At 38.7% G+C, this 22971-nt stretch overlaps 1 protein-coding gene and 1 long non-coding RNA gene across 35 annotated transcripts in view; both read left to right on the top strand.

Annotated features, from left to right (window-relative positions):
• LOC129725319 (transient receptor potential cation channel trpm) overlaps positions 1 to 22971 on the top strand; it is a 296317-nt gene that overhangs the window by 265251 nt on the left and 8095 nt on the right. For 23 of the 34 annotated variants that reach the window (XM_055680978.1, XM_055680976.1, XM_055680972.1 and 20 more), the window contains 10 exons: positions 9552 to 9605; positions 10869 to 10898; positions 11397 to 11537; positions 11610 to 11767; positions 12465 to 12655; positions 12733 to 12978; positions 13044 to 13165; positions 13234 to 13959; positions 22337 to 22781; positions 22844 to 22969. In XM_055680978.1, coding sequence (XP_055536953.1) covers positions 9552 to 9605; positions 10869 to 10898; positions 11397 to 11537; positions 11610 to 11767; positions 12465 to 12655; positions 12733 to 12978; positions 13044 to 13165; positions 13234 to 13959; positions 22337 to 22781; positions 22844 to 22969 — 2239 coding nt within the window. The remainder of the gene's footprint in view (positions 1 to 9551; positions 9606 to 10868; positions 10899 to 11396; positions 11538 to 11609; positions 11768 to 12464; positions 12656 to 12732; positions 12979 to 13043; positions 13166 to 13233; positions 13960 to 22336; positions 22782 to 22843; positions 22970 to 22971) is intronic. The other 11 variants (XM_055680963.1, XM_055680980.1, XM_055680966.1 and 8 more) reach the window with 4 other exon arrangements.
• Positions 14006 to 14670, top strand: LOC129725324 (uncharacterized). Its single transcript, XR_008728062.1, has 2 exons — positions 14006 to 14398; positions 14453 to 14670. It is a non-coding gene; the product is annotated as an uncharacterized LOC129725324 (long non-coding RNA).

Genomic DNA, 22971 nt, shown 5'->3' with positions numbered 1-22971 from the left:
AAACTGCTATAATTATTTTTTACTTCTTAAACTTGACGCAAACAAATTTCATTTCCTTCGTATCAAAAACAGTCGAAAATGGTATTTTTTCTGCACATCAAGCACTGATGTTTCATTTAAATTCAATAATTCAGCAAAGAATAAAAATAACAAGTGACGGAAAAATCTATATACCTACCTAGGCATTGACAACAAAACAGTTATAAAAGTTCCGTGAATCGGATTCTAGTTGTATACAATTTTGCATAAAACTTGAATGTTTTCACTGCAGATGACAGTGCCTATCCGACTGTCACAGAAAAGTTTCCAATCGAACAGTCAAAAGTTTTTTCATCATAGTTTTAGCATTGCTCATTGGAACGATTTTTTGACATTTTTGACTCTAGGCCTTTACAATAAACCCCTTTAATTCAAATGGCCTGATTAATTCGTCTGATCTGGACCAATTTAAGGATTTTGTCGATTGGTAATTTTCCATCAACGTCACTAATTTGATCAGTTTCCGTTAATTTCTATTAATTAGTTCCGTTTTTATTTCCTTGCGTATATGTTGTATTCTCAAAGTTTGACTAGACAAGAAGTTAACCCGCTTGGTTATGAGTTCTGCTATGGTCATGGGAGTAGCCAGAATTTCAAATAGGGAGGGGCAAGCTTTTCAAAATATTAGAAGCCAAAAATGGTATTTTGAAAAATAGAAATAAATACTGGTGCTTAGTGATTGTTACATCAAGGCACCCAGTGAAAAGTTGTCCTTGACATCAGAGTGGAAAATTTGATTATTCTTTGTCCAACCTTGAATATAAATAGATGTTCTTTATTAAAAACTCTTAAGTTCATTTAAACTTTTGGACATATCGATTTGGCGACGAGAATCTCAAGAACCCACGACCATGGCAGAAGATAGAGTTGATCAGCAGCGGCAACCGGGAATTCAAGATATGATTCTCAAGATGGCCAACTTTTCCAGCAGGTGGCGGCCCAGCAGCAGCAGCCTTCGTATTATGCCCCGGAGCAGATTTTGGAGTCCCTCTTATCGAACATCACCGAGTTTGTCTTCGACGAAGAAAACGGAGTTACGTTCGGACGCTGGTTTAACAGCTACCAGGACCTCTTCGGGCCAGGCCAGCTGAATGAAGCGGCGAAGGTACGTCTACTTCTCCGGAAGCTGGACACCCATTCGCACAGCCGCCATCTCAACTACATCCTGCCAAAGCTTTCCAAGGACGTGAAGTTTGAAGACACAGTCAAGATTCTCGATAAAATCATCGGGCATCAAACGTCAACGTTCCAGAAGCGGTTCATGTGTCTGCAGTTAGTGAAATGCGAATCTGAAGATATTATCAGCTACGGTGGCAACTTCAATTGAGCCTGTGAAGATTTTCAGTTCCAGAGCTTAACACCGGACCTTTTCAAGTGCCTTATCTTCGTCAGCCTGAATCACCAATTACTCTCCAATCGTTAATTGATAAGTATCAACGCATTGTCAACTTAAAGTAAGACATCACGATCATCAAGCAACAAAGCAGCGGCTCGAAATCTACAGTTCACGCCGTCAGGGACAGGAAGAGTGCACCGTATCGGGGAAATTCTTCGAAGCAAGAAGGTAATAAACCGAAGACACCATGTTGGCAGTGCGGTCAAATGCTTTTTGTGAAGGACTGCTCTTTCAACAACCACCTTTGCAAGGACTGCAACCGCATTGGCGATTGCAATCAAACGATGCAGATATCCTGAAGGCTCCTGCTTCTAAAGATCCACCAGCTGAACATGAAGAAGTTCAAGAACTTCCTCCGCCACCATTAAAAGCTCCACCAAAACTCATAGCTGAAGAACAACAACTCCTCGATACTTCTGAACAGCTACTAGACAATGAAGACAATGTTTCTGAGCAGTTAGACGATAAAGAGCCAGAAATCCCTGATCGACCCAGACGGCTCATTTCGCTGCCCTCCAGATTCCAAGGGTACTGGTTGTTTTAATGGGGGAGATGTTACATCAAGGCAACCAGTGAAAAGTTGTCCTTGACATCAGAGTGAAAAATTTTCTAGTGTTTCTAGTGAGGTTACAAGAGAACCAAGGTAAGGAATTGTCACAGCTCGGTCCCAATACTCCAAGCTAGTTGATGCAGGCGCATTAGGCCGGTACATAGGCAAGCATTCCAATCAATTATTTTTGATGTGGCTGATACTACAGATGTTTTTATGGGCTAAAGATGTCGTTTTGTGCTAGTAGAGTTATTGAAGACAAAATTCTGCACCAATGTCAACAACTAGGGGGGGGGGGGGAGCGTTGTCCATGCGTACTTCATTGCAGATAGCCTGCCGCACCTCTCGCTCGGAAACTCCACATCTGCGCGAGCAGCGTTCGTTGTTGTATCGATTCCGTAGACGACTACCGAACTTATCAGACATCGCATTTGATTCGAAGTGTAGAGGAGGATGCGTCTCTGGAACTTTTTACTGTGCTGTTATTATCGGCGGTCACTAGTGACCCCGAAAACACGAAATTATCGACCATCTCAAGCTTATCACCGTCTACAGAGCCTTGAGTTAGGAGGCTGATGTTGTACTCCTCGGAGCCTCTCTGGCTCGCATGTGTTTCGTTTTCAACGCATTTATCCGCATTCCGCTACGTCTGGCTTTGGCTTTCAGTCGGGGGTAGGTTTCCTCCACCGTCGCAAAGTCCGCGAAACCCACTGAAGTCGAACCGAGTGTTGTCGTTCCCGCCTTCCGGATCACATCCTCAAGGGCGATGTTGAACAGCAAAGAGGATAGTTCATCACCTTATGGTAACTCTCTGTGCTTTTTTTCGCCACGAACAGTCATCGGGCGCGGACGCGTTTTCATTTCGCTCCGCAATTAACTTGTATTTTTATTTTTATTTTTTACACCTTGACGGCGTCGCGAGTGCACGTAAGCAACAATTTATTTATTTATAAACAATCTTTGACCGTCGCGCTACCGCGTGTATCTAACCTTTTCTCGACAATTCGTACTCGCCGCGTAACAATTTTTAATCAGTGCTATGGAAAAGTGTGGCATAACCAACTGTACTTCGACCGACAACCGTTTCCTGTGGAAATGAGAAGGAATATGCAAAAGGCACTTCCACGCTGCCTGCGTAGGAACCCGTAGAAACCAAGAAGAACTACTGCGTTCATTTATGCTGCCCTTATGCATAGAATGCCAGAAACAATTCATGGACCAATTCCAACTGAAGAAGCTCATCCAGCACCAGAAAATTTTAACAGAAAGTATTGAATCACAAATCAAATCAAATCATTCAATAATCAGTCAACTTCCTAAACTGACTGTAACGCACGACACACTGGACAGTATCAATACACTGCTTTCTGAATTGAAGACGGAAATTAAAAAAGTAAATATCAACACAAACAATGCGTCGGCAAAAACCATAAATCGCATTTCGACGCTGTTCGGCGAACTTGGCCATGACTCCATATCGGACATATCGGACATTAGCAAAGAAAATCGGCAGCACACAAAGAACATACAACAGCACCTGGAAAAAGCATTTACTAATATAGAATCAAAACTTGACAATATTGAACACCAATTAGAAGCTATACAAAATAAGAAAATAAACTGCAGTACAACGGCGCAGGAACTAATCAATGAATTAAAAGCGCTCAAAGAATCGAATTCACTCCGGCCAAAAACAGACAATCATCCCAGTCTGGCTGAAGAACTTCGCCTTTCATTGCCACTTCCAGAATCGGACTCAGAAGAACACCGTACTCCAAATTTCACATCAGGCTGGCGCCTAATTGGCAATAAAAAAGTATAGAAACGCGACTGGACTGAATATGACGCCAGACAGTGTAAAAGACGCATGCAGGAAAAGCAAGCAGAAAAGGCCGCTCGTAAACGCATGCAGCAACGCAAACGTCAGCAGGAAAACAGAAACCCTATCAGCATAAGTAAAAACACCTATAAACACGGAATAAACCATTTCGCCTGCAACTCAAAGAAAACTCAAATTGCTGAAATGCCAAAACAACCACTACCCTCGGACAAAGACCTCCTGGCAGCTGCACGCGTTCAATTTGCTGGGCCGCCGAATTCAGACATAACATCAAAATTTATAAATTTCCAAAAAGGCGAAACTATCAACCCATATCGGACAGAAAAAAATGCAACTAACAATGGATATTCTGCACCGGCTCCTGCCAGCAACGCCAGCATACAATCAGCACCGCAAGACAGCCAATTTGAACTTGACCCCATGCGTCCACCAATCGTCCGACTTACGCAGCAATCATCGAATGGCGACGAGCGCTTTTTGAAGGCTAGACTCCGCGACCCAAAAGTAATGCATATTACACGCCTATATCTCGCATACATGAAGGACTAACCATCATCTGTATGCGTAGAAGGAATGACACCAACCAGTATAAGAATGCTTCTCGCATCCGAAGGACTGCCGACATCTCCAGAGCAACTCCAACGCGTCTTTATTGAAGTCCATCAGGAATATGGACTAACGCCAGCCGAAGCAGTAGCCGACCTTCAATCATATCGTCATTTTTTATCAAATGAACGCACGCACCGTCTTCAACAACTTCGCGAAAGTGTAAATAAATTTAGTACAAATTTTCGCAAGTAAGGACGCCCTCTTCTGAGGCAGAACCATTATATTTTAACATAAGTAATAACTTGAATAACACTTCTTCGCTTCCTCGACAGAATGCGACTGAAATTCTTATCTATTGTCAGAATTTCAATCGCATGAAAAGCCCAAGCAAAATGAAAGAAATTCAACAAAATCTAATGTCGTCATCTTTTAAAATAATTTTAGGAACTGAAAGTAGCTGGGACGAAAGCGTAAGAAGCGAAGAAGTATTTGGAAACAATTATAATGTATTCCGGCACGAACGGAATTTGTCTACCAGTCAAAAAAAGTCAGGCGGTGGAGTCCTCATTGCTATTAATGAAGACTTTACTTCTGAAGAAATATTATCCGACAAATATAAAGAATTTGAACACGTATGGGCCAAAGCATTTATTGCTGGCGAAGAACATATCTTCTGTTCCGTGTACTTTCCACCGGAACATGCTCATAAACATTCGTATGAATTATTGTTCAAAACTCTAGAATCTATTATGTCTAACATGAAACCAGAAGTAAAACTGCATGTCTATGGCGACTTCAACCAACGTAATGCAGACTTTATTGTAGACATTGAAAATGAATCTATCTTACTCCCAGTCGTAGGCGCAAACGAAACACTGCAGTATCTTTTTGGCAAATCCTCAGAACTCGGTCTATATCAAATCAATCATGTCAAAAACAAACAAAATGCTTATTTAGACCTATTATTCACAAACTGCACTGAAGACTTCTGTGTAGATGCATCATTGACTCCCATCTGGAAAAATGAAGCATTCCACACAGCAATTGAATATTCAATAGTAATGAATAACACTTCGTACCCCAGCGACTGCGAGTACGAGGATGTACCGGAACAAGTCAAACGTAGACTTCGCATAATAAATTGGCGTAGTATAGTTTGTAAAGAAGGAAATGTCAACGAAGAAGTAACAAAATTTTATGAAATAAATTATCAAATTATATCAGAAAATGTACCTCTAAAAAAAAGAAGACGAACGAACACCAACAAATGTCCAGTGTGGTTTAATCCACAATTGAAGAACCTAAAAAATAGAAAACAAAAAGCACATAAAATATACAAAAAAGACAACAATAGCGAAAATCTTCAAAATTACCAAGAAATTTGCTGTCAACTTGACGCAGCCATTAAAATTGCACATGAAGAACATAATCGTAAAATCGAACATCAAATCAAGTCTTGCCCTAAGAACTTCTTTAATTACGTAAAAACCAAACTAAAAAGTAACAACTTTCCATCACGAATGCATCTTGACGGTAATGTAGGACAAACTAGTAATGAAATATATAGTCTTTTTGCCACTTTTTTTCAAGAAATTTACACCACATATGAAGAAACAGATCGCGACCGCGAATACTTCTCGTATTTTCCTGAATTTTCGAATTCTTTATCTGTCAATCAAATATCTGAATTCGAAATTCAAAACGCACTTAAAAATTTAGACGCTACGAAAGGTCCTGGACCTGACAGAATAGCTCCAATTTTTCTCAAAAACTTGGCAGAAGAACTATCTACACCCTTACAACACCTTTTTAACATGTCCCTGAAGAATGGAATTTTCCCAGAACTCTGGAAAACTTCATATATAGTGCCAATTTTCAAATCTGGCGCTAAATCTGACATTCGTAATTATCGTGGAATTGCCATTATTTCATGCATTCCAAAATTATTTGAATCAATAATTAATGAAAAAATCTTTCAACAAGTAAAACACCAAATTACAACTCAACAGCACGGCTTTTACAAAGGCCAATCAACTACCACAAATCTTTTGGAATTCATAACTTTCACTCTGACTGTAATGGACAACGGTAACCACGTAGAAGCTCTTTATACGGACTTTAGCAAGGCATTTGACAGAATCGACATACCATTATTGCTCTTCAAGCTCGAAAAATACGGAACTGAAACAAAATTTTTGGAATGGCTGCAGTCATACTTAACAAAACGAACACAAATAGTCCGCTTTCAAAATTCCTTTTCAAACCCAATAGAAGTAACTTCTGGGGTTCCTCAAGGTTCCCACCTGGGCCCTCTTCTTTTTATATTATACGTAAATGACATTTCCTTTCTTCTTAAGTCAATACATGTGCTTGTATATGCTGATGACATGAAGCTTTTTATAGAAATAACCAATGCAGAAGACTTCGAAATATTCCAGAATGAAATTAATGTTTTCTACACTTGGTGCAACAAAAGCCTCTTACAACTCAACATTAAAAAATGTAATCCAATAGCCTTTAGCAGAAGAACAGTAACACCACCTACAAACATTTTCTTAGGAAACCAACCAGTAGAAAAATGCAAAATCGTAAGGGACCTAGGCGTAATCTTAGACTCCAAACTTACATTCATAGAACATTATAATACAATTATCAACAAAGCAAATAGTATGCTGGGCTTTATAAAACGCTTCGGCCACAATTTTCAAGACCCATATACAATCAAACTATTATATATTACATACGTCCGACCAATTCTGGAATACTGTAGCATTGTATGGAATCCCTATATTGCCACACATGAAGAACGCATTGAATCTGTCCAAAAACAATTTCTTTTGTACGCGCTTCGTAAGCTAAATTGGACATCATTTCCCTTACCATCATATGAAGCACGCTGCATGCTTATAGACATACAAGCACTTAAAGAACGCCGCGATCTTTCAATGCTTTATTTTATCAATGACATTATTTCTCAACGCGTGCAATCTACTCAAATATTATCACAACTAAATTTTTATGCACCCAGTCGTCAATTAAGAAATCGTAAAATATTTTTGGAAAATTCTCACAGAACAAACTACTCAAAAAATGGCCCAATAAATCGCATTATGCGTCACTATAATCAGCACTGCGAAATAATCGACATCACCATGGGCAGAAATCAAATAAAAAAACGACTAACTACTGGAAATAATGTATAGAATATAGGAAAACATTGTATTATTATAACTGTAGTCTACATTTGCTTGACGAAATAAATAAATAAATAAATAGATTCAAAGTAATTCAATAGTCTCCCCGAAATACGCACGCAGCACTTCACTTGCACCATGGTGCCCTGATCAACCGCGTCAGCTTATCAAGGAATCCATTATCATGCATGATCTGCCTTAGCTGTTCTCGATCGACTAAATCATAGGTCGTCACGAAGTCTATGAAGGTATGATGTATGAGCACATTATATCTGCGACATTTATGTAAGATCTGTTAGATCGAAAAGATCTGGTCCGTGGAGTTGCGGGATCCTATAAAACGCGCTTGGTACCTACCCACGAACCTTCTGGTTAAAGGTGGTAGACAAAGGAACAGGATTATTTTGTAGGCGACATCAAAAAGCAAGATGTCGCGGTAGTCGCGGTATTCAAGATTGTCTCTCTTTTTGTAGATGGGATAGACGACTTCCTCCATCTACTCGTCTTGCAGTTTTCCCTTCTCCCAAATCCTGGAAATGAATTAGTTCAGCGCGTCAGCCAGTGCCGCTCTACCATGCTTGAGCTCGCCCGGCAGCTAATCTTCACCAGCACAGTGGTCCAATAAGGCAAAAAGTGGAACTTAATTCCATAGCGCCTTTCACCTTCATCCTAGCTTAATAGTGTCTTCTGAACAATTGTTTGTATAAATGACCCGCATAATCGCAAATTGTCAAAAAATTCTAAAAGTTTACTATACTAAAAATAAAATTAAACTAACTTTTTCGTGTTAAGGGATAGAGGAATTATTTATTCAGAAAAGTTGTTGAAAATTCAAAATTATGAAACTATGTTAAACAAATGAAAATCCTATCTTTTTTCGGTACAAAGTTAAAAAAAAATAATAGAACTTACTTAAAAGTTAGTTTTTTGTATTTAACTTTTGTTAGTTGCATTTTACACGAAAGTGTTGTTCGTAAGGGCACACAAAACACACAAGAACATATATCTTCAGAACTTTTCCTTACAAAGTTATATCATATTTTAGCATATTTTTTCGATAACTTCAAGAACGTATAGGTTAAAAAGGGGCAAGTGGAATCATGATGTCAATACTTTTCCTTGAAGTTAAGCTGAGGTACTATAAACTCCCTTAGGTTTCATTTGTCCCAATCCACCCATATTAGTGTGCAACGAGCATATGTTACAGTAGGTTTTCATATATTGAAAATACTAACTTTTTTTCGTGTTAAGAGATAGAGAAATGTCTTATTCAGTTAAGATTTAAAACGCAAAAATATGAAACTTCGCAAAATAAACAAAATTCCTATCTTCATTGAGTACAGAGTTATAGAGTATTTTCTATAAAAGTTACTTAAAAGTAAGTCCCCTCATTTGATATATGCTCAAGAGACTTGTTGTAGAAGCACTGCTGTTAGCTCTGTTGTATAATTATTGTGCGTAATGTCCTCTTGTGTGAGAAAGCTAAACATGGTTTATTATCTCTCAGAAGAGATTTTTCAGATTACTCTACGGTATTTTTTGCAAGCTCACCAGATACAGACGATTCGCTGCATCCTTCAAGCTGGTGCGTCGATTTGCTCTCCAGTGTAAGAGCAGTTGTTTTCGCAGTGAAAGATGTTTTTCTAGACGCTAGTGTTTCTCTGAGAAGACAGGATAAGCCTTTTTGCAAGAATCCGAAGAACCTATGGTTTGCGTAATCTTTGTTCATTTTTACAAATCATGTTTCATAAGTAGTGAATCTTCTTACAGAAAGAATTTCTCATTTCTGATTATCATAATCAGTAGTCTTACACAGTTTATTATCGACAAGCAATATCTGTTATCTGAGGAAGTCTATAATCTACTGCTGCGTTGCTTCAGAATATTGATTTGATAAAACACGACTTCATTGTAAAACAAACGTTCATATTCTCAACCGTATATTTTTCGATTAGTTAAATAGAGTTTATCCTTCATTGATAGGAGCTACTGTGTCGCTGTCGGTGGTTTTCATTGGGTGGCTCCAGAATCCAAAGTGTGAGTGTTTTTCTTTTGACTCCTTAGTTGCGTTGAGTTTTTATGATTGGTGTTTTTACTGTAGACCTCGGTGGATGCGAAATTTTATATAAGATCATTGGTGCACTGGTTTAAACTTCTTTGTCACACCGTTTTCAATTTTTTTACTCTTACTATATTATTCGACAGCGCTTTTCCAAAGGCAATTTTAAATTTCATATTACAAAAAAAAAAACAAATATTCAAGTTGTGTTGAGAAATGCGACACAGCTTCGATTTTTTCATTAATCTGCAAATTGCTTGATTCATTTATTATTAATTAAATTTAAACTTGCAGCAGGTTGATGAGAAACATTTCATCATTTAATGAAACATATCTAGAAATCGCATCAAAATAAAAATCAATCACTAAATTTTATTTTAAATCACAATTATTCAATGCTTTTCCTAAAACCTGAAACTCAAGAAAACATCGAGATTTCTCAATGCAATATTTGAAGTGAATGGAAATACGCTTATGGGAAAAACCAGATACCGTTCCGGTGCCAAATTCACAGATGTCCTTTCAAGTAAATACTTTGGAAAACTTTGCAGAAGGCCAAAAGAAAACACAACTTAGAATGCCGCAACTGAAATTTTCCGTTCGATTTCTGTTTTAAAGCAGATGTATCTGGCTTGTTTACTAGAAGTGTTTACATAGGATTGAATAACAGGTTTGGGATTTGAAAGCACGACGCTGATGACTTTGCATTCTCGTTACATCTGTCCGCTGTTTCGAAGAAGTGACTGGGCTAATATTTATTTGATTCATACAGCATTTTCCTTTCCCTCCTGCATTGGCTGTGGTGGTATTCTATTGCAAATCCAAAACAAATAATAAATTTCAAAAATGAGGAAGCAAACATTTTAAACAAGCAGTTATTGTTTTGCCTGAGGACCAAGTAGTAACATTAAGATTTGTTGCTGCTTCCAACTGGAGTTTGTATAATCTCGAAGGCTTCCGGAATATAATCATATTTTTTTCAAATACATAACTGATGTCATCTCTCATCGGATCATTTCAATGGATATGCATTCTTTAGTTTACCTTTCCTTCGACGGTTGTACAAAAGTTAGTGCCCCTAAGATCATACTTTGAATGTCGTAGTATAGGAGTTTCAATATAGTTAATGTGATAATACTTTACCTGTGCTTCATATTATCTGTGGGTATTTAACTTTTCATTTATATGGCGGTTTTATCGGTTAAAAATATACTAAACTTCAGCTAATTTACGTTTTATAGGTTGGCCTGACAGGATGTCTGAAGTCAAAAGTTAGTTCTGTTTTCAACAACTGTATCTCAATCTATCTCTACCTTCTAAATGTTGATTGGCTATTTTGGTTGATAATTCCAGAGAACTTTTTTGTTCATTGAAAATTTACGTGTCAGTTTTGTTCTTTTATGAGAAGAAATATCTCAGATAATATTGTTTAAGACTTTTTCAAATGTGTGGGTTTCAATATTACATTAAATATCAGCATGGCTTACGTTCTGAATGAGTTTTCAGTTCAATTTACCAATCAACTAATTTGATTATTCCCACATTCCGTTGTTAGTGAAATCAATGAAACATTTTTTGAGGCATGCGTTTCAAAATCACTTGTTTTTCTTTTGGTGAAGTTCGTTTTGGTCGTTGATATTATTTAAAAAAAAAATCACGTAACGTTGTATCACGGTTTCCGTATTACAAAACCACCAAGTGGAGTGTTTTACGATTCTTGATTTTTCTGAATACCTTTATCAGTAATATATCACCTAAATTTTGTAAAGGTTTCACTGACGGACTCCGAGAACACCCAGTATAAGGATTACATGTATGACCACGACATCCGTAATCAGCGGCCGCTCAAACTTAAGAAAAAGTTTTACGAGTTCTATACGGCTCCCATTACTAAATTTTGGGCGGACTCGGTAAGTTGAAATCCGGAAGAATGTTCTAGCGATAACGGTAACGATAATGATAACATTTCTTTTTTTTCTTAGATGGCTTACGTACTCTTTTTGGTGCTATTCACATACACAGTGCTGGTACGGATGGAACCATATCCCAGCTGGCAGGAAGCTTACTCGATAGCATACATAACGACACTGGGTTGCGAAAAGATTCGGGAAATTGTTTCTTCGGAGCCTGTTGCAATTTCGTAAGTATTTAGATTAATTTTTATTCAATGTGAAACTGTGTTGAAAGCATAAATGGCACAAGACTCTCCAATAGTTATTGCGTCATTTGTGAAAATGCTATTCTTTATTTCTTGAGGTGAAGCAAACATAAAATAGCGTTTTCACAAGGAACGCATCAACTATTTCCGAGTCTTGTGTTTCTGAAAATTCGAATTGGTGGCTGGAAGTCGGCTATTTGTGGCTTCAACACAGTTTCACCATAAGAACAACTAGTGAAAATAAAAACAACTTCAAAAGAATAAAACTGTAAAATTTAAGCTCTAAGCTCTAATCTTTAAACTGTGAATTTGGAACTTTAAAAATTTAACTTCAAACTGCACATTTTAAACACATAATTTTATACCCTGAACTGTGAACTCTTAACTCTTATTGCTTAACTCGAAAATTCAAACTTTATTCTCTAATCTTCAAACTGTACATTTTACACTCTAAACTCTAAGTTCTAAACTTTAAACTCTGAATTTCAAGCTTTAAAGTCCTAACTCTCAACTCTCAACTTTCAACTCTTAACACGAAAACCGTATCGTTTCTCATATTGAGATAGCAACTTGATTGCCGCTTCTTCTTCTTCTTCATTTCAGTGCTATAGTTCAATATTAATTTTCACAGTCCTACGTCAAAACAAATTAAAAACAAATTTTTCAATTTTTCCCGCAGCCACAAATTCTCTGTCTGGGCTTGGAATATGTGGAACCCATGTGATGCGGCGGCTATTATCTTCTTCCTAATCGGGTTAGTTCTCCGGTTGCGACCGTACACGATGGACATCGGCCGGGTGATCTATTGCGTGGACAGCATCTACTGGTATTTGCGTATTCTGAACATTCTAGGCGTTAATAAGTATTTGGGTGCGTGGTCCGAAGCTAGCGAAGCTGATTGATTGATTGACTAATTGCTTTATTTTTCTAAACACGTCTATAAATAGGACCACTGGTGACAATGATGGGTAAAATGGTGAAGAACATGATTTATTTCGTCGTCCTGTTGTTGGTGGTGTTGATGAGTTTTGGTGTCAGTCGACAGGCGATTCTGTTCCCGAACAACGATGCCAGCTGGCGACTGATCCGAGAAGTGTATTATCAGCCTTACTTCATGTTGTACGGAGAAGTGTTTGCCGACGACATCGATCCACCTTGTGGGGAGGACCCTTCGCAGCCTCAATGTGTGACAGGTGAGTGAAGCATATTTGGTGATTTTCACTCAAATAAATGATTGATATACAATTGCTTTTGCTAGGTCACTGGGTAACGCCTATTGCTATGTCGATGTATCTTTTGATTGCCAATATCCTGCTCATCAATTTGTTGATTGCGGTTTTCAACAATATTTTCAACGAGGTCAATGCTGTTTCACATCAGGTTTATATGCGTGACTGAACGAAATTATAATTGATTTATAACGAAATTGTTTTCATTTGCCTCGACAGGTTTGGATGTTCCAACGATTTACCGTCGTGATGGAATATCAGCAGAAGCCGGTTCTACCACCTCCTCTGATAGCTTTTTGCCACTTCTATTCGTTTTTACTTTACTTAATCCGTAAAGCAAAAGGTCTGCAACAATCGCGGGACAACGGACTGAAACTGTTTTTGGAGAAAGAAGACCTGGAACGATTATATGACTTTGAGGAGGAATGTGTCGAAGGCTACTTCCGGGAGCAGGATGCTCTACTGCAGCAATCTACCGAAGAACGGATTCGGAATACGGACGAGAGGGTAGAGAATATGGCCCAAAAGATTGAAGACATCAATCAGAAAGAGAATCTGCAGACTGTGACCGTTCAGAACATAGAGTTTCGACTACGCAAAGTAGAGGAATCCGCGGATCAGATTCTCTCGCACCTGGCTGTGATACACAGGTTTATGTCTGCCCATACGCAGATTCAGGACAATCTAATAGGATCGACTAGTAATGTTAGTGGAACGGGAGCACTTGTAGCAGGTTCGGGCGGTGTGCTAGTGTTTGACAATCGTACTAGGACCATATCCGAAACTGATAGCAATATTATTACCGTGAATCCAAAAAAGAAGATCAACCGATCGTTGACGGAAGTACGACCGGATGCGTACATTTTCGATGACGGCATGCATTTCGAGGTACGGACTGTACCAGAGGAAAACGAGAGCGATCGATCGCCGGAGAAGACAAATACGGTAAGTGCAATTACTTGTTAAGTTGATGGTTTGAGTAACATTTTCATAGTATGAAAAACATTCCAACATTACATAAAATAACAACAAGATTTTTGCTAGTCTCGAAGCTGCTGTGAAATGTTTTTGCTGCTTCGAGAAGTGATTTTCATCTCGATGTGGCGAAATATAAAAAATAAAATAAAAAAATATGCAAACTTGTTTGTGTTGAAATATTTGACGCATGCACCTCTTAGTGCAGAAATTTGGTGTGAGCAGGCCACAGTGAATTTTCAGCTAGGAATTATTATTGGCGCATAAGCATCTTAAAGCATTACCGAATGTTTACCACTTGTTTATTTAGTGGGATCATTAGGACTACTAACAATAATTGTTCGTGTGGCGGTTTGTTTCATCCATCGGCAAAGATATTCGAAAATATTGCAGAAGAATCCATTCCACGGTATGATACACCGTATCCTGTGCCAACACGAACTTAACCATTTTCCTCTTCCAGCGCCTTTTTGACATACAACGGAAATGCAGTATTTTGGCTACCTCGATTCAGTCTCAGCTAAGAAAGCATGGTGCTATTGTTGGGAAAACAGATACTCCAGAGTAAATGGGAAATCAAATATTCGTTGTGGAAATTACGGAATAAAATATTTTTTGTTGTTGAGATTTTCTTTTATTGTATTACCAGGTATTAAATAAATTTTTAAGTTATATTTCGTTTTTATTGTGTTTTTCCCTCGACTAAGTAATTGATAATCAAAAATCAATTATAAGAATAAATTGAATGATAGCGGACTCCTCAGAGATGAGGAGGATCATGGTTTGGTGAGGTCAAAGGCTCGAGACAGCTAGCTAGGGGTATGTTAACCACTGTTCAGAACAATATTAAAAACCGCAGTTAGTCAGTCTCTGTTTTGCTCTAGGGTGTTCACTAGGGTGAGAGAAAAAATAAATTCTAGCTCCCATTCACTTTTCGTGTTCCTTAAGGGGTTATATACCATTTTGGTCGAGAAAAATGAGGGAAGTTTGAATTTATTTTTAAGTGCATAACGCCATTTTCGTTGCATCAAAGTGGTATTTTTCTGAAAGTACAGCTTATCAACAACATGAAAATATGTTTGATTTTGAGATATACCAATTATTACTGGAGTAATGGCCGTTTCCCCGAAACGCTATTTTTTGCAGAGGCTTGCGGTGATCCTGATAGAGACTCAGCGGATCAACCGAAATCAAAAAACTCTTATTATTTCATTAGTTTAGAAGTGTGCCGGGTCCTTGAACGATCGCTTTTATGAGTATTTTGTTTTTAGTGCAAACGGGAACGGTTTTCCCAAAAAATGCACGTTTTGAGCGCAAAAAATTGCATTAAAAATTTTTTTGCGGCCAAATGTAACTGTATGTTTCAAAAAGCCATCGTTCAAGGACCAGCGAATTTTATAACGAAAATTTAAAAAAAAAGATGAAGGCAATCGGTTCAGTAGTTTTCCCGCAATCAGGATCACGGCAAAGTCATTTTCCAGAAAAAACTATTCCGAGATAATCGCGTGTAAAGTTCCAAGTTTAGCTTACGCGGCCGTGGCGAGGCGCGTTGAAAATCGCTCTAACTTTCTTGCTATTGCTCAGATCTTTATGAAAATTTGTGGAAATGTTCTCAAGATGTTGTATTTGAAGATAATGTAATAAAAAAATTTCCGGTTTTTCGAATACTAAAAAGGTATATAACCCCTTAAGGGCCCTATAACAACCGTGTAACTTTTCAGATCGATCGGTGGAACTATATTTTTGCGCCCGATTTTTAAGTTTCCATACAATTTTACATGGGGAAATTCACTTTTTCAAAATTTATTCTCTAGAGATGTCCAGTTGGCTCCTAACACGGATAGGACCCATAAGGAACACGAAAAGTGCATGGGAGCGAAGAAATAACACCATCGCTTTTTTCACAATTTTCTGCTTCACTGTGTTTACGCAGACGCGTCGTTGAATGAAAGCGTAGCTTATTACTTTAAAAGTGAAATAGCAGCTAAACTTAAAGGATTTTATGTCTGCTCCCTAACACCCTGTATATGTATGAACTTCCGAAAATCATTTGAAATATTGTTCCTTCGTTCTGAAACCTTCCATACCTTGCCCGCTGTGCACCTCTCTGCCTCGTCCCTGACGGTTTGGTTTCAAGAACCATCTCTACCGAGCGTCGTCTGACATGCCCAGCCCACCGCAACCTGCAAATCTTGGCGGTGTGGACGATAGATGGCTTCCCAAGCAGCTCCTGCAGTTCGTGTTTCAACGCAACACCTTCCTTCAATAGCATAATTACCACTGACTTAATAATGGATGCCGCAAAGAAACTTAAGCGATCTTATACTCCGGGGCCCGATGGCATCCCCGCTATAGTTATAAGCCGTTGTGCCAATGCGCTAGTAAATCCACTTCGCTGCATTTTCAACAAGTCGTTCGAGCAACGGAAACTCTCCGAAATATGGAAACAATCTTTTATGTTCCCAGTCCTAAAATCTGGTCAAATCGTCAAAATGTCAGAAATTATCGAGGCATAACTAGTCTCTCAGCTGGTTCTAAGTTGTTCGAGATTATTGTTAGTAACGTAATGCTCGATTCCACTAAAAATTACATCTCTACCGCGCAACATGGTTTCATGCCGAACCACTCAGTTCATAGTAACTTACTGGAATTCACTTCGATGTGCATCTCACATATCGAGCAAAAAGCGCAAGTTGATGCCATCTACACTGATTTGAAGGCCGCTTTCGATCGTATTGACCATAACATACTTTTGCGTAAAATGTCACGGCTAGGAGAATCGCGTCGTAGTTCGTATTTATGTGGAAGGATACTGCGTATGAAACTTCGTTCTTGTGTATCGTCGCAATTCACTAATAAATCGGGAATTCCGCAAGGTAGCAATATGGGCTATTGCTTTTGCAATGCTACGGTTAGGAGTTGGCTGTAGGTTGGTATATGCGGATGATCTAAAGCTATATCTGGTAATTCGTACAATCGACGATTGTCGTCGTTTGCAACATTTGCTGAAATTATTCGTCGAGTAGTGCCATAAGAACTGGCTATTAATTAGTATTCGTAAATGTGAGGTAATGACATTCCACCGCATTTTTAATCCGATCATATTCGAATACCGCATTGATGGACTTGAGCTGAGAAGAGTGTTTGCGACCTTGGTATTCAGCTCGACGCTAAACTCACTTTCCACCTACATCATGCCAGCTTAATTACAAAAGCGAGTCGACAGCTGGGATTCATTGCAAAAATTGGCCGTGACTTCAAAGACCCTCACTGCTTCAAAGCCTTATACTGCTCTCTAGTACGACCACTTCTTGAAAATTGTAGCTCGATCTGGTACCCTCATCAGTTAACTTGGTGTCTACGGATCGAACGTGTTCAGAAGAAATTTGTTCGACTGGCATTACGTGACCTTCCCTGGCGTGACCCGGAAAATCTTCCTCCGTATCCTGACCGCTGTCGATTACTTGGCATCGAACGTCCTCGCAAAATCCAGCAAGCTGCATCTGTTGCCAAAATATTGAATGGCGAAATAGATTCGCCGACGCTCTTGTTCCAGCTAAACTTCCGTGCCTCTCAACGTTCCTTACGTTCAACTGGCCTACTACAAACCGCATTCCATCGGACGTCGTTTGGATTTAACGAACCTATAACCGCTGCAATCAGGACCTTCTCGAACGTAGAAGATTTGTTTGAGTTTGGCGAACCATCCCGCAAGTTTGTGAATAAATTGAAAAATTCGAATATTTTGTAAACTTGACGCTATTTTTATTATTTATTAAGACTTCATTATGTCAGATAAATTATTGAATAAAATTAAAATTAAAAAATAATTCATGTCTCATGGCCTTAGAGCAGCGGTTCTCAACCTTGGGTCCGCGTACCCCCACGTGAAAAAAAAAATCAGTAATGACGGACAAAGCAATTTCTCTTCATAATACTTCATTTTTTGTTCGAATTTGCTCTTTAAACATAACTGTAGTAACAAACAAAGGTTCGTTTCGAAACCTGAACTAGACTACCACAACATGATCTACCGCTACTCTCTCCCGCTCTGCGAGAACATTCCAAGCCATGGGGTACTATTGATTTGGAAAATATCGCCAAGGGTTACGCGGATAAAAAAAGGTTGAGAATTGCTACTTTAGAGGACCACCGGTTTGATCAGCGTCTGGTTTATGTTCTGAGCGCATGCCTACTGCGAATCCATACTCGCATCTACGAACGGTGATGTCGTCAAGGAAAAATCAACACGGTCGATTTAGTTCTCCACTTTTAATTCAGGTTATCTCTAGGTGGCTTTATAGATGTCTTTGCCACGAAAGAAGGTACTTTTGACTACCATACCGCGGGTGGCTGCGAAGTTCACACATCGTTGGCCTTGATCATTTGATGCCCACATGCTGTTTGGTCCGATTACCGATCTGCACTTCACCTCCCATCTACCTGAGCGTTCATATCACTTAAGACGATCTTAACGTTCCGTTGCGTACACCCATCATATACTTGCTCCAGCTGCGTATAGAACGATTCTCTCTCGTCGTCGGATGGGGGTGGCACAGCTCTCGTAAAAGGTGGTTTCTCGATTTCCGTTTTTTCATACCTTCCATACCTTACCCCGACCAGCAAAATTCCTGCAGTGCTACGATTTCGAAGTTGCGTGGATTAAGGCTATCATATATGCTGATCGAAGCATAACGATCTGCGGTGTTTTGTTTAGAATTTCTCGCTGACCTGAGGACGTTGATCAGCCACTCCTAACATGAAGATCAGACTCTGTTTTGAGCCGAAACAAGAGTCAATTATAAAACAGATGAAACAAGCTTGAAAACGGTCAACGCTTTCATTTGATTTCGCGTGTGCTTTGCAGTAGGTTTTCGATCGTAGGTTTAGAACAACTGTCGCCTTTCGCCTGTCCCCACACAAAGAACAGATGGTCAATTGACTCTCGCGCATCAAAGAGATGCACACTGTCATTCGTTTGGCGATGTTATTTGGCATATTTCTGTTAACTTTATTCTATTTATGTTGAGAAATATTATTACAAAAAAATGTCAGAATACTTTTGAGAAAAATAATGTCGTGGTGGCGAGTACTCGTTTGACATGTTTGCTCAAGAATATATTTAGACAGCGAACCTTACCACGGTCAGAAGAAAAAGAAGACAATTATCGCAGGGAAAGCTTGATCTAGCGTGACCATTTACAAACCTGGTGGTAAATAACCCGAATACAGTGTTCGCCACGTACAGAGCGTCCCCGACATCATGATCGGGTGATCTAAAGCAGGCATTAGACTAAGCAAATATTTGCTACTTTTAATATGAATTTTATTTTGTGCAAAAAAAAAATTCGTGTCAAAAAAAGCAAATATTTGCTTCATCTAATGCCTGCTTAAGTCATCAATTCGGAAAGCGCACTGGGCAATCAAGCAGAAAAGCTACAATCTCGAATCAAAATCAACAGAATGAGCAAGGAGAAATTGTGCGCTACAAAACTGAATCGTAGCGCCACGGTGCTCCCACAGACCGTTATTATAAAAAATGCACCAAAGGATCTGAGTACACCATTCGATTCGTTATGACGTCCAGAAACTCTGGTCAAAATTTCAAAATCTTTGTACGGTACATTTTTGAGTAATGCCCTTTTGAAGGTCGTAAAGTACAACAAAGGGATATAAAAACAACTTAACAGTGATTGTAAAGCACGTTTTTCAACCACCATTTCATGAAACAAGTCCCAAAATAGTTTCTACATATTCCAAGTATTATATTCTATGACATTTACAATTGGTGGAAAGATTTATTTAAAAATCCCACAGTGCACAGTGGTCTAAGCTCGAAAAATTGCAATCGTTCTAGATTTGACTGTGAAAAATTGATTTTATGCACTGCATGTTTTCAGTAAAATTGATCCATAGAGATAAGTGATATTTCACCTTCACTAGTAAACGTGTACAGCCGTGTAAAGTTGCTTTTGTTTCATCCAAACTGCAAATCATCGCATCTTGTTGCTTCAACTTTTTATCACCTTTTACCATTTTTGGTCGATTATGTTCAGCAGCTTCTTCCGATTCCAGATCACGAATGAAAAATTTATTCAGAAACGAGTTTAAACCATATAATAAGAGTCCAACTGAATATATGTCCAGCTGCTAAAAATTTATTATTGCAAACAAAACAGCGATTTGTAAATATTTTCCTCAACGAGTTGCACTAAGACATTCGTACATAAATAGGTCTATAGAACAAGGCCTTACTTTTGACGTTTTAAGTTTTTCGATCAATCCACCTAACAGATAGACAGTCTCGCTCGTAAGCGGCATGCAACACCTCATGTGAGGTTCTCGGTGATGTCGCTTTCACACACGGTTTAGCATGAAGCTAAACCGGTAAGAAGCATTTTCGTTTTCGAGCACAGTTTTTCAAGCGCTCCACAGATGAGTTCCTAGAACAAAAAGCTGGACAAAATAAGAAAAAAGTTATTTTAAGCTTTTTGGTGCCGCTATATTTTTTTCTGCAGCTCAAATAATTGCTTTACGAAATACCATCACTCGATTAACTTTAAACGGTATATTCATATGCTGAGAGTGCTGTAAGCATTGACACATTTTCAAGCTTTTTTTCTGGGAATCGAATCATATATAATAACAGTTTGTGTCAGGCGTCAAAAAAATGACAATTGATCAATATTTTGCAGCAAATGAATTCTTTGTGTTCCATTCTAGTAAGCCGGTTGATAGAAATTCCGAAATTAAAAATTCTGGCTATTCTTGGGAACTTTTTTGAAATTACCGATTTTTATGTATTTTCGAGCGTTTTCAATATTAAAAGTTATCAAATTCCGCGGAATCCGATCATACAATCTTCGGGGGAATGGAAGTCCATATCATCGCGAACACATCCTTGCTAAAATCTCATCCGGTAACGTCCGGATTAACATTTGCGACCCGTTTGAAAAATGTTGTTTTTGACAAGTTTTGATGGTAAGTGTATACGCGTACTTGGGAAATAGAAAAAAATAAAATACCTGATGGGTTCCTGCTTCATGCTTCGGACAGAGTTTCAGGTCAACAATGATTAAATGAAATTAAATTTATATTTGCTTTTCACTTAAATATTGCCCAAAATATTGCTCTACAGCAGCGAAAATAATTTTGGCCAGGTTTTCACTCGAGTTACTCTTCTGTGCGCTCCTCCTAGTCGAGCAATTTTAGTCGAGTACTCCTACTCACCAGCAGGAACTCGCGTACTCTTTTACGATAGCTGAGTAGCAATATGAAAGAGTTTGTTCGTGTCGGTGCGTGCTTGCTGCTACTCAGGGGAATGCATGAAGAAGAAAGAGTATCTCTAAAGCGTGTGTGCAAAAGACTTGAGAAGCGTAGCATATGTCTCGTTCTCAAGCAGACAGAAGAAGAAATTTTTTGCTTCTCGCTCGATTTGCAACGCTGCAGTTAGATAAGATTTTTTTAATTTTCAATATACCAGATGGCTTTCTTCAGCAAAGTTGTGGAAAAAATTAAAAGAAAAACAATTACTGAATGCTGCGATATCCTATCTGTACGTTGGACACGACAAAACAAAGTTTTTTGTGAAACACCCCGCCTAAAATCAGGTTTTGTCTATAGTTTTGTCTGTAATGGGCAAAACAATTCAAAATGTTCGAAGGTTTTTTTCATTCAACTAAGCTTTCCTTACGAATTTGTAAAATTAATTGTTTTGACAATTACAGAAAAAGTTATGGACAAAAAACTGATTTTTAGGAGGGGTGTTTCACAAAAAACTCAAGAATTCATTCGATTTGCATTCTAAAGAAACTGTTAATTGTTCTGAACCTGAATCGATGTGACATCTTTATAAAATTACAATGGAGCTTCTGAAGTAAAGGCTAAATTTATGAACGATATTTGGTATTTTAACCCTCTCTTTACTATGGTTACTCTAGAGCACCACAGGTTTGGATGCAAACAACCTTTCGAAATCTTTACCAATCCTACTGAAAATGCATAAATAAATTCTTGAATAATATACTGATTGTTAAAGACTATGGGGCTTTTTACCGGAGTCACTTCACGGTGAAATGACAACCGTAATAGGCACAGTGAAAGTGATTCCCATTTGATTTGCCCGCGTCTTTTTTCACCGTGAGATATTTTCCCTTCGTTCTCACCGTGAGGTGACATCCGTAATAAGCCCCTTCATTTATGCATTTTGAGTAGCATTAGTAAATATTTCGAAAGGCTTTTTGCATCCAAACCTGTGGTTCTCTAGAATAACCATGGTAAAGAAAAGTTCAATTACTTATTTTGATCAATCGTTCAAATTGGAAACTAAACTTTTCTCTTTTTACAGTCTTTCCAAGCCTCGCAGGACCGCAAGTTATCCATGCGTTCGGAAGAATCGGACATGTATTTGCCGCCGTCGAAGGTTATATCCCCTGCGGAATCGGCTGGTGTTGGCGCGAATAACGCTGTTAAGCCGAAAGCCCCGTTTTTGAACGTGCGCCAGGAAACCGCCAGCACTGAAAGCAAAGACACTTTGACCCCGCTGGAAAATTGTGATGATCGTACTTTGGTAGGTGATGAGCTGATAGAAGACATTGTCGATAACAACTACGAAGGGTTGCGCCAACGATCAGGCGCCAGGCGACGAAACAGCTCAATAGGTGGAGGAGCCCGGCGATACTCCGAAAGTGGGTACGATATCAACAAGTCACAATCCAGTCTGCAGCAAGCGAACATTATGAAGCGACAGCAAAGTGTAACGCAATCGGAACCGGATAGCGGAAATGATCAGCGTAATTGAATCAATTGTTTATTTGAAATGATCCGTAATATTTGATATTTTTGGTATTTATAGCGGTGCAAAGACCTCCTACTCGAGGACGACAGCTGTTACTGCAGATTCATGCAGAGTATACATCCATCACGGATGAGCTGGAAAGTGTGTGCCATATGATCACATCCCCGACGACTTCTTCACGTGGT

This window comes from Wyeomyia smithii, chromosome 2 (assembly GCF_029784165.1).
Source record: "Wyeomyia smithii strain HCP4-BCI-WySm-NY-G18 chromosome 2, ASM2978416v1, whole genome shotgun sequence".
Taxonomy (NCBI): Eukaryota; Metazoa; Arthropoda; class Insecta; order Diptera; family Culicidae; genus Wyeomyia; species Wyeomyia smithii.
The sequence above is the reverse complement of the archived record's forward strand: the minus strand, read 5'-3'. Positions and strand labels throughout refer to the sequence as shown.